The following is a 12,141-nucleotide window of genomic DNA, read 5'->3' as shown; positions in this document are numbered from 1 at the left end:
ATATGCCTTTACATGTACATGATGCATATGCCTTTATGTATGCATGATGCATATGCCTTTACATGTACATGATGCATATGCCTTTATGTGTGCAAGAATTCAATCCAACTAATCTATTTCTTGGTGGTGAAGATATGACTCTCATTATTTTCTTTCTGCCTATGTCTAAATTTTCATTTAGCTTAGAAATTTATTTTCTTTTCCCTAGCATAGAACCTTAATAAAAATTGTCTATTCCTCCCTTTCTTTTTCACTCCAACTGATTAGCTTCAATTTACATTATTAGTTTCATGGAATATTTTGGCCTTTTAGTAATCCATATAATCTGAAACCCCTAAACCAGTTTCCAGTGTCACGGTTATGTTACATAAATAAAACGTTTATAATCTGTATTAAAAAAATGAGTACCTCATTACAGATAGAGGGCAAAACTCTTTCATCATAGTCCATTCCAAGTTGTCTGTAAATCTGGGGAAGATTCTTTGCATCTGGTCGGGATAGTACTCTTAAGGAAATGTTTACCATCTGCAAGTCTGAAAGATAATGTACAATGCCATCTTTAAGTCTGAAAGATAATGTACAATGCCATCTGCAAGTCTGAAAGATAATGCATGGTACCATCTTCAAGTCTGAAAGATAATGTACAATGCCATCATCAAGTCTGAAAAATAATGTACAATGCCATCTTCAAGTCTGAAATATAATGCATGGTACCATCTTCAAGTCTGAAAGATAATGTACAATGCCATCTGCAAGTCTGAAAGATAATGCATGGTGCCATCTTTAAGTCTGAAATATAATGTACAATGCCATCTTCGAGTCTGAAAGATAATGAACAGTGCAAGCTATATGTTTACCATCTCTGGGTACATACAAATCAGTAGAACTGAAATTCAATAATGTTTCAATTTCCAGTACTACTCACAGCATCAACTACTCTACTTCAGTTACTAATTTAAATACAAGAAACAAATATAAGAACATTAAATAAATGTAATGAAATATGAAAGGGAAATGACAGTTATAATGAAATCAGCATAACTGGACCCAGAAGTTAACCACTGCTCTTCAGCTTCTGCACTCTCTTCCATATATAACTCAGTGCTTTCACCTGCTTGTCTTTCTTGCTCGTTTCTTCGGACTACAATGGACTGAAATATTAGCATGAGTGTCCCTTTCTATATTGCTGCATTGGCCAGTTTGTCAGCTGCCACAAAAAGGATGCTGACATATCCCTCCAGTAATAGTTTCTTACACTTTAAATTAATTTCTTCCGTGATTGTTTCTTTTCCTCTTTTGAATCCTCTTTTGGCTGCAGCTACTTCCTTTTCATCAATATATATTCGCTATTTTTGCCAAGCCCCAACTGTTGATAAAAGCAGCTCATTGATGATTAGAACGTTTTCCACTCCTGCTTTTCCACGTTGCATATAGATGATCTGACAATACTGTCCAAATCAAATTCTGTGAACGCTTTGATTACTTTATATTCACATCTGTGACAACTGAAACTAAACACCATTACAAAAGGATAAAGCATTGTCTATATGCTGAATAATCACTGGTGCTTACATGCACACTCAACAAGGAAAACACTGGCTTTTTTGAAGTCATATCAGAGCAGCCTTTAGAGGGCAGTCCTTTTCACACAAAAATTATGTTATTTGCTAGTATGCCTAAAATTCGTGTTTTAAGGGTAATTTTCATAACACTTATGGCAAAATTGAGTTGGCAGGTCTGCCAGGTATATATAAAAGCTGTAACTAAATTTTGTCTGTGATTCTTTTTAAACTGCCAAATTCCACAAGACTGACCATAAAAATCCTCCATGGATTGAACATAAAACACGCTATTTATAAGACTATAATTTGTCTGCTATTATTTTATAAAAGGTTGTATGTCAGATCTGTACACATAATTACTTAAAACTGTTTAAATGTTCATTGTGTTCTATTAGGTATTAATTTTCTGTTGGTAATAGTTTTAAAAGCAATTCTGTTTTACACAAAGACAAACACCACACTGCCTGCACATTATGGAAACCTCAAACTGCATCTATTTGTTTTAAAAACTTTGTTGTCATGCTTCTCATTCATCCATTTTGCTCCATAGCTTTTAGTTTCAGCCACAATTTTTTTTCCTCATCCAAAACAAATGTAAGACTAACGCTTGTAATGAAATCTGCAACCTGCAAAGCACTTGGCTCTTATCCGCACTTCAATGTCTTAATCATCTGATTCTGTCTCAATTTCTGACAGACTTGGAAAAAGATGATAACATTTCTTAATCAATATCATCAGTCTTGTCCTGAGAAAAACTTTAAAATGTATGACTCTGAATAGCTAACAAAAAGCTATTGTTTCCAATGTCAGCAACTGCATGTATTAACTATCACTTGTTACAAAATTCCAGAAAATTTAGAAAGATTTCGTAGCAACATTTAGTACATTACGTCTTTCACATGAAGAACTATCATTTTGTAAACTCTATTCGGATTGGATGAAAGTTATTTTACAACCCATTTTGGATGAAGTAATTCATTTGTAATGAGTGGATCTATCCATTGCCAAAGCATGTAACAGGCAAGTGGATACATCTGCTATGGTGGAAAGCAGTGCTTGTTTACAAGCGAGTTTATCAGTCACTGCAGAGGCAAGGCACATATATGCCTCTGTAGTAGGGAAAGAGTTCATCAAACGGAAGTCTGAATTAATACCATACACTCCATAAAAATAGCACAATTCATCTTAAATAATTTTAAATGCTTACATATTGAGTTTATTTATTCTGACATAACGAGTGGAATAAAAACAAATAGCCTGCACTTTGTTGAAGAATCAAGAAAGGCTTTATAAATGCAAGTACATGTTTACCTTTGCTTCCAGTGAGAGAAGATATTTTTCTGGGTCTGGATCTGATGTCATAGACATAAGGGTAATGGAACCAAGGTATTCTGAAGAAGAAAAAAAGACGAATACAAGGCTCACATTAAGACAATACAAAAACTGTTTAAATTTGTTGTAAATACGACGTGTAAAAAATGATAAATTGTAATGGCAAAAGGTTTGTGACACAGTCTTGACAAAAACTTGATAAGATGCCAATAAGAGCAACCACGGTGACACCACATAGGAAGCACCTTACAAGATTCTATTATAAACAATGAACACTGCCACCTGGATGTTTTCTTTAGGGTTATTCCAAGGATAGAACTTCAAGGATTGGATGATGAAGTGACAAAAAATATTGGTATGGGGTGAGGTGGGAAAATCAATTTATGTGACCGTATCACTCCACCAACTTATTTGTCCCATCTATGAACTAACTGATCATTAACACATCAGCAGAGTTTGCTTATAAGATCTAACTAGACACTTAGACAATTGTCTGCAGTTTAATTACTGAATTATACAGCAAATTTGAATATCGTCTAAAACAACTATTTAATGAGAGTTCTAAAACATAAAGGTTCAACACACCCTCATATGTTCAGATGTGAAAATTTCATCAACACAGTTTAACAAATATAAAAAGTCTTCCAACACTTTACAGGACAAAAATAATTTCCAGAAATACAAGAAAATTGGAATGTGGATGTTCTTCAGTGATAACCAGGTTATCAAATCTGCTGCTGTGGTGGAGATACTGTATGTCAGATTTACACCACTGATACCATTTTATTAAGATTAAAGTAGACATCAGAAGTCTTTTGGTCAAAACCAAATGTTATAAAAATCATCCATTTACGGGAAGTAGTGAAAGGAGGCTTTCATGACAGCGGTCATAGCAACCTAATTCAGAGATGCTCCAAGGATTGTGTCATAAAGGGGCATTTTCCCCTTGTCAAAAAAATATATTGGAATAAAACGGAAGGGGAAGAAGAAACGATCACAGTTAAATATTTACTTAAAAATTCAGTATCCATCTCTTTTTCTATATGCGCAATGTAGGAGGAATTGTGACCGATTTTCAAAATGACTGCCATGGCAGCACTATTGGACATTGCAGTTTTCATTTAGGACCAACTCGATATTGCACAATGGTCCCTCACCATAATATACCTCATTATAACACTGTCCTTGACATAGAATGGGTTTGGTCATGGATTTCATTTTACTGCTTACAGAGTTCTCAACAGATTCCAAAACTGAATAGTCATTTGACCCTTGGCTGCAAAATGCATCTCAAAACTGAAATCGCAAACACCTTCGTTTTTCGCCATCATAAGCTAAAAGTTGAGATTGATTGTTGTTTGTGAAGAAAACTGATATTTAAGATGTTTAGTCTCATGTTGAACAAAGAGAAACACACAAACAGAATTTCTTAAAAAATTGACAAGCCAACTGTGAGAATAAAATGGTCCTTAATGACTTTGCACTTACGCATGACTGTGTATATTAAAACAGAGGATAATCTGTAATATATTTTTAACATATCCTATTGTTAAACACATCAAATCAGTTTAAATACCCACACAATTATACAAGTTATATATTAATCAAATATCAAAGATGAACATCACAACCGGTGACTTTGCATACTATGTCATCTGTCAACAGAACATACTGGCTCTTGACAAACTTGGCAATAACCTTTCTGCATTAAAATTGAGGGCACTTTCTGACGATTGGAACTACCTTCAGTGGCAAATGCATCTGATTGTTCAGCGTCTTTGCAATATTCACACATCACTTCAATTCCATCTTTTAAAACAAAATTCACCAACAGAAATTCACTTTTTTGCCAAACCAAAAATTTTCTAACCATTTTAAGACATTTACTTTTGTGTCTTTGGAGTATGACGGTCAGGTTATTTCTGAGACATTGACAGAAAAGAAAATATACTTCTCTGCACCATTGTGATTTATAAGTTCAGATGTGTTCTCATTGACTGTAATGTCAAATAAATGTTTACTGGTTTTACAAACAGTCATTTTTCAGTTTGCCTTATTCTGTGCAATTCGAGGTGCAACAAAAAGAAATGCCTGCAGCTGATCACAAGGTAATGTAGTTAAGTCATAACTAATTCTAAAATGTTAACACTTCACCAAATTAAGAAAATTAATTGCCAATATGACATACAAGGCTCACAAATGTAAAAAAAATTCCTAACTTTTCTAGCCCTCCCCCCCCCAAAATGTACAGAGCTCCTAATCAATATAATAAAACTTCTCTAAAATGCAAAAAGTGGTCATATTACCAGTTTCTGACTAAGAACCAAATAATAAATAAAAGTTACATTTTCAATACTTTTTAGTCATTTTCAATTTTTAGACTTCTTCCATAATTGCAGACCCATGTGGGAACACTGAGCTCCCTCGTGTTCCAGTTTTGGCTAAAAAATGTCAAATTTAATGGGCTATCAAACAAATGTAGTTACTGATCACAAGTTAACCCATTCAAGTTACAATTGTTGCAATTTTCCGCACTGATAATCATCGAAGATAATCACAGCAATTTCATCTTCATTCAGTTAGGCATATTTAAGCATGGCATCAGTGACCTGTTGGCTCCACCCAGTTCATATTGATTTTACATAAGACTGATACTATTGGCTGACACGGTGCAAACACTAATTGAGCAAATGACAATCATGGTCACATAAACTAAATTTGTTATGGACAGCACACAAACACACAAGCAAACTAAGCTGTTGGCAAACCAAGGGTAATTGAGAATAATACTCCAGCACAAATCTACGTGTCAAAAAACATCAGCTGGAATTTCTACACATCAGAAAATAGTCAGATCTAAATTCTATTGGCCACAACCAGATCCTACGCAAATACTGAGAACCCTGGCTTTGACTTATAATGTCTCCCAGTATAATACAACCTTGCCTACATCAAATACATTAACTTTTAGACTCACACAAACAGAAATAAAATCTGAGGCCACTGTAAACTTTATACAAAATTAATCATGGAATCTTATGGTTATGCTGCTTCCATATATATCACATGTTACCACAGGAAAAGTCTGTCTTGCAGTCTGCCAACTTGACAAATACTATTAACATCATTTGTAATCCTTCTGGACAGATCTCTAACAAATACTACTAACTTCATTTGTAATCCTTCTGGGCAAATCTCTGACAAAATCTACTCACCTCATGTGCAATCCTTCTGGATAAATCTCTGGCTTTATCCCTCCAATCCTACTGAAGATGATAGCTCTATGACCACCATCCACTGAAATAGAAATGTGCACAATGTTGCAATTACTTTGGCACAGTACTTCCTCATTAGCACAGTTAGTAAAAGCCATAAAAGTGTCCCATTTTATAAGTGACCCACCTTTTACATTCTAACCATAATATGTGACCTCTGACAATTACTGATGTTTGCAAGTTCCGCAATCCTCAGATATGACATATGTCATAAAGGATGTGACTTCAATGTGGATGTTGTAAATATCTGAGGAGAAGGAATAAATCTCCTTAACTGTTCATAGCTCTCCTGCATTTTACTAAACACAAGCCCTGGAGCTATTAGTGATAGGTGCATTGCTCCGCTACAATTTGTTCCATAGGGCCTTAAGGAGAAGAATTTGTGTTGGCAAGTGCAAGTTTTTGGAGACTGGTATTCTAGGCCATGATTCCTCAAAACCAGGATGTGGAATGTATGAAATCCAATTCCTTCAATAGGACCAACATTCTATGTCAATATAAAAATGTGATGCTGATCAACAAGTGACAAATCTCTATATAAAATGGAGTAGATTAAGTGATAATTTCTGATTGCATGGCATCAAAATTTGTTAAATTGTTCTTGAGCTATGCTCATTACAAGTAAACTTTTCACTAGGTAAAGAGACAAGGGATTTAACTCTGCCAAAATGGTGCAGACAAAATCCATAATATGTGTATCTAGGTGTAAATCAACAATATTTTTACTAAAGTCAGAGTATGTTAAATAGTTCTTGAGATCTGCTAATGGCACGCAACATTCCAAGTTTTCATAAGAAAAGACTAAGCACATATAAATCCAAACTAAATCAGAGTATGTTGAATGGTTTAACAGTTATGCAAGTTACATCTCATGAGATGATGTGAAGTTACATGTCAAGGGCCATAGCTCAGTCAACAAGTGTAATCAACAATTACTTAATTCACCTAAACATTTGCCAGTAGACTCTGTAAACATATATCCTGCAGAAATTAATTCAGACTAATGTGATCGTGGCTGCTTTTCAAGCTAAAGATTATTTTGTGATGTTTTTACTTCTCAATGAACCTTTAATCATTTTAAAATTTAAATTTTCAACTTTTATTTGGCACTATGTAGTCAGCAATCTGCTGACATACACTGAAATCACCTACCTATCAAATCACCAATCTAGCCACCTATTGTGATGAAACATAAAAGAAATAAAAAGAAAAAGAAAACATTCATAAAGTATGCATACTATAATGAGTTGATATTGTTATTTTTTGTACTATTTGTCTCAAATCACCATTTCTAAAGTCTACCTGACAAGTTTTCATCAGTGTACACTCCCAATTCAGACTTTAATGGAAGAGAATCACAGCTCTTACTACCACTGGAGTGACAGCCAGCAGTAAACAGTATAATACAAGTATCCACTGACTTGCATGATTTTGTTAAGCATTTTTTGTGTGAAGACTAACAAATAATGAATTAACCTAAAACATAAAAATTACAAGCCATAAATGGCTAAAATTAAATGGTATTAAAGTAAACTGAATTACATGATTTTCAATGAAAATTCGAGTGAGTGAAACCAAAATTATCAAGTTACGTGATTTCGAGTTCTGCTATCACTCTCAGAAATTAAAATATTTTTTAAGTCAGGGGTTGATTGTAATTACAAATGAAGCCTTGCATGAAAAGCATGCAGCTCATTGATCTAACTAATATGTTCATTCACAGTACATTTAACACATGAACCCCTGGAGGTTTTGTCGTTTTTGCCTGAAATTCGAGTAGGAAACACATTTCTGAATAAATCCTAAATCACCAACTTCCAGGTGATCTTCCAATAACATAATGCCCAGTTGTGTTAGAAACATTGCTTTTCATTGGCTATTTGGCTTCAGCATGAGCAGAAGGGTAAAAGTTGGATTTTTTATTTATTGTTTTGCTTAATGGACCCATTATTTTTGTATCAAGACCACTCTTTATTCCAAATGCCCATTTTATCCTACTTTTTGCAAAGGTTCATCTGTCTGTAGTTCATACAAGTCTGCCTTACATCTGAGACCAAAAAGTCTAAAATCCAGACACAAAACTGGATTCCGACCACATGCAAATTTTAGGTGGAAAAAAATCAATTCAAAAATGAGGTTTCTCCCTCTGTATATTGTAATGCAACTACAACTTCCAGATTATTTGGTATCATTGTTGAGCTACATCTGTCTACCTTTCTATAATACCACCCACTTAAGGGTATCATACATGACCTTGACGCTACAGAGCTCAGCAGTAGGCTACTACCTCTTGCCACATAAACGCGTCACCAGGGGTTAATGTATTAACATGCTGGCTGCCTTGCTTGGCACTCAGCATTATAAGTTTTGTTTTAGGACTGGCATCAGTACAATATAATTGGGGTGGACATGATGCTACATGTCTGCTGGCATGATGCCCCAGTATTAGACATCACTATAAACTGCCACACTGCGATACGACTGAAAAATTGTTAAAGCTATGATAAAAATATAAATCACCCATACATTTTAACCCAGTGTATCCCACAGGGTGTAAAATTGATGGTTAAAAAAACCCATTGGTGTCAGAACTGGGGGTCAAATAAAAAATGTGGGGGTCAAAAATGTACTGACAAATTTTCATCTGACCCCTACTTTTCAGCTTGAAATAGGTTACTGCAACTTGAACAACACTCTCTAAAAATAAAAATAAGCCAACATACACAATTAACAAACAATGCATTGTCCATAGAAAGAATAATTTTATTTGTTCATTTTTCTTTTTGTTTAAAGTGGTACTTTTAAGTCTCTTTATAATCTTATTGTGGCAATATTATAGACCAACAAATTACAAATAAGCCAGTACAAAAAGCCAAATAAATATTTTTAACCTAATGGCAGTTAATTTACTGCCTGTCATAAAATGTATACTATCATTGGTTTCATTATACTTCATCCTAAAACACATTTATCCAAAAATCAAAGAGGCCAATGATTCATCTTCTCAATATGAAGTTACACTTGAATTTTAAGATCTTTCTTTTATTGCAGCAAAGTTAAAAACCAGCAAAATCTGCAATGACCCACTGACTTTGTAATCCAAATAACACATTTGTCTCTGCAAGTTTACTAATTTCTTTGTTGTGAAAGAATGTATTGGGTGATAATGTGTTCTCCATGTATCTTGTGGTGAACTAGGGCAGATTTTTAAAAATTCTTAAACCCTGTCATGAAAGGATTATTCATTTCTGCAGTCTTCACAATCATGTGATCAGAAGTCACACCAGTAATCCCAATAGATGTGCTGTATTCCAGTCAAGGGAATTAGTTTCATCATTTTTCATTAATGTTAGATCCACAGTTACTCTTTTGTCTTCTGCTTCTTTCACTTTCTTGGCAAACGAATCTTAGTTCATGATGTTTTAATCTGGAGATTACATTTTAGTACAACAAGCATTGAGGTTAAACATCTGGACGACATCTTGCGGAGTTAGATGGAAACTATGTGCGGGCTTGTGAGACATGGGGAACCTTCTTTGTTATAATATTACTTATGCTAGTTTGGTTCCCTGTTTCGTATAGTCATTATTATGGAAAATTTAACAGAATAAACATACCTACCTATGACTAAATCTTGGGACACTACAAGTCTATGGACATTCTCATTTTTAAAAGTAATATCTTACGACTCAAAAATGTTGGGACACGAAAGCATAGAATTTTTTTTTTTCACATAATGCAAATCTTGGGACACATAAGAATTTTTCGACCAATCAACCTTAGTTCTACAATGTAAGATGCCTCAATTGATATTTATGTTGTTAGTGCTACGTCTTCTTAACTAAATAACAGCCTTTTGTTGCATGTTCTGACGTCAACTGACATCGGAATAAAAGGCCAAATCTTTTTGAGGAAAATATCACACGCTTAGCAACATATATAAATGCTTTACCACAAATTAAAGTCATCTTGGTTTAGTCCGACTACTTAGTGTGATGTCTTTCTTCTAATAAATTCAAAATCTTACGCAAGCAAACTGAAGTGCTTTCAAGTTTCAGTGGGTTGGAATTTTGGAATGCTGAAATTGGTTAAAAGACTCACAAGTATATTAAAAGCTATTTAAACAACGTTAGTAAATCTCTACTTTTGTGTGTAAAAAGCCAACATTATTACATCCAAACGTTTTCTTGGTTTACTGGTCAATCAACTGTCTATATTTAGCATATATGACAGGACCTTTTGCACAACATATTCGGTGGAAATAAACAACATATTTTTCAAAAATGTAGCAAAACTAAATTTAAAAAGTATACAAGTTTACCTAAAATTACCGTTTAAATACTACTGACATAATTTTACAAAAAATTGCTATAAATGTGAGAATATTTGTCACCCCCCCATTACATCTTTTAATAGGTCACCCATGCTAGCAAAATCAGTAACTCTTTATGGCAAGTGGATAGGTAAACATGTAAACAATGGCAGCAATATGGCATAAACTTGAGTTTAAAAACATACAAATGCTTCAGCTAATGACAAAACAGACATTTATAGAAAGAAATCAGATTAAACAAACATGTTTTCATTCATTATGCTATATGTATTATAAAATTCGGGTACAAATTTTGGGTGTACAATTTATTGTCGAGGTAAGACTTGGATTGATATTAAAAATGATGGGTGGTAACTACATGCATTGATAATTAAAAATTTCCGTATTTAGTAAATGCAAAAAGGAGGTAAAATTTAAACGTTTTGATGAAAACAAGTTCATTGCATCGATTATGAAAATCAATCTATTCTGAATATTGACATTATAAAGAACAAACAAACGATCTGTACCATATCACATAAAAAATTAAAATCAGGGGTCTCGCTAGGATTTTAAAACTAGGAGTCCAGGACTCCCATTTTGGTAAAAATAGGAGTCCCACCATCAAAAGTTGCAGTTCCTTCTTTCCTACAGAATCAACAGAGACACGAGTTCATCTATTTTTAGATGGAGAAGTTTTCGCAATGTAATCACTCACTTTAATATAGCTTCATTACAACAGTCCATTGACAGTATTGCAAATTTATGGTTTATTTATTTGTCTACGTCCTTGTAATTGTAGGCAATGGTTAAATAGCATCTGATTTGCTGTTTTTTCCCTGTATTTTCGCAAATATGTGTCAAGTCGGAAAATAACTTAGACCTTAAAGCGCATCTTGTTTTTCTGACTTTAATAATGATTATGTTTGCTCCATTACATGATATGGGATCAGTTCGTAACCTTACCCGCAACAAATCAAGTTGAGGCTACGACATCGTAGCTGAAGTTTTACCTAAATCAACGTGAATTTCATTTGTAGAAAAGCTTCCGTTGTGGGATATTATTTAAAAAAAAACTTGGACGCCCGTGCTGATATTAGTAAACATCGGAAATGCTACACAAAGTCTTTATTACAGCAGTAAAACTTAGCACCAAAACACAAGTAACATGTCATACCTCTTACATTGTAGAACTAATTATTAGACTAACGCGACATCTGACCTTCAAAAATGTGGACTGTTATTCAATAAAACTGTGCATTCATTTTCATGAAAGACAAGATAAGACCAACAAAAAGCAATATTTATCATTAATTCTAGTTACATATTTATAACAAACAGTTTATGACAAATATGAATGTAACCAGCATTGCTTAATAAAAAGGCACTCTAAAAATCATTCAAAGTTAGCAATGGCCGCTGCATACCGGTATAAAGGCAGTGCGAAAACCCATATAATGCCCCTCCTGCTGCCGCTAAAAGTCCAAGACCGACTCCCAAACCCTTTCCTGGTCCCTTTCCTAATCTTCCTGCTAAATCTCCGATCTTCTTGTCCATTTTGTACAAACTTGATAAAATTATTTAGCTACACGTGTTTGTACCTCTCGTTTTGTCTCGTGCAATACTTTCACCCATGTGCTACAAACGCTTATTATCAGTT

At 34.1% G+C, this 12,141-nt stretch overlaps 1 protein-coding gene across 1 annotated transcript in view; it reads right to left on the bottom strand.

Moving 5' to 3' along the window:
* Window positions 1-12,135, bottom strand: part of LOC149781669 (prohibitin-2-like) — a 35,470-nt gene extending 23,335 nt beyond the window's left edge. Inside the window, exons 1-4 of the mRNA XM_089935746.1 lie at window positions 11,909-12,135; window positions 6,110-6,191; window positions 2,874-2,953; window positions 409-533 (exon numbers count right to left, since the gene is read on the bottom strand). Coding sequence (XP_089791872.1) covers window positions 409-533; window positions 2,874-2,953; window positions 6,110-6,191; window positions 11,909-12,038 — 417 coding nt within the window. The 5' untranslated portion in view covers window positions 12,039-12,135. The remainder of the gene's footprint in view (window positions 1-408; window positions 534-2,873; window positions 2,954-6,109; window positions 6,192-11,908) is intronic.
* Between the last annotated feature and the right edge of the window lie 6 nt (window positions 12,136-12,141).

This window comes from Sinohyriopsis cumingii, chromosome 15 (genome assembly GCF_028554795.1).
Source record: "Sinohyriopsis cumingii isolate HCF-2022 chromosome 15, ASM2855479v2, whole genome shotgun sequence".
Lineage (NCBI taxonomy): Eukaryota > Metazoa > Mollusca > Bivalvia > Unionida > Unionidae > Sinohyriopsis > Sinohyriopsis cumingii.
The sequence above is the reverse complement of the archived record's forward strand: the minus strand, read 5'-3'. Positions and strand labels throughout refer to the sequence as shown.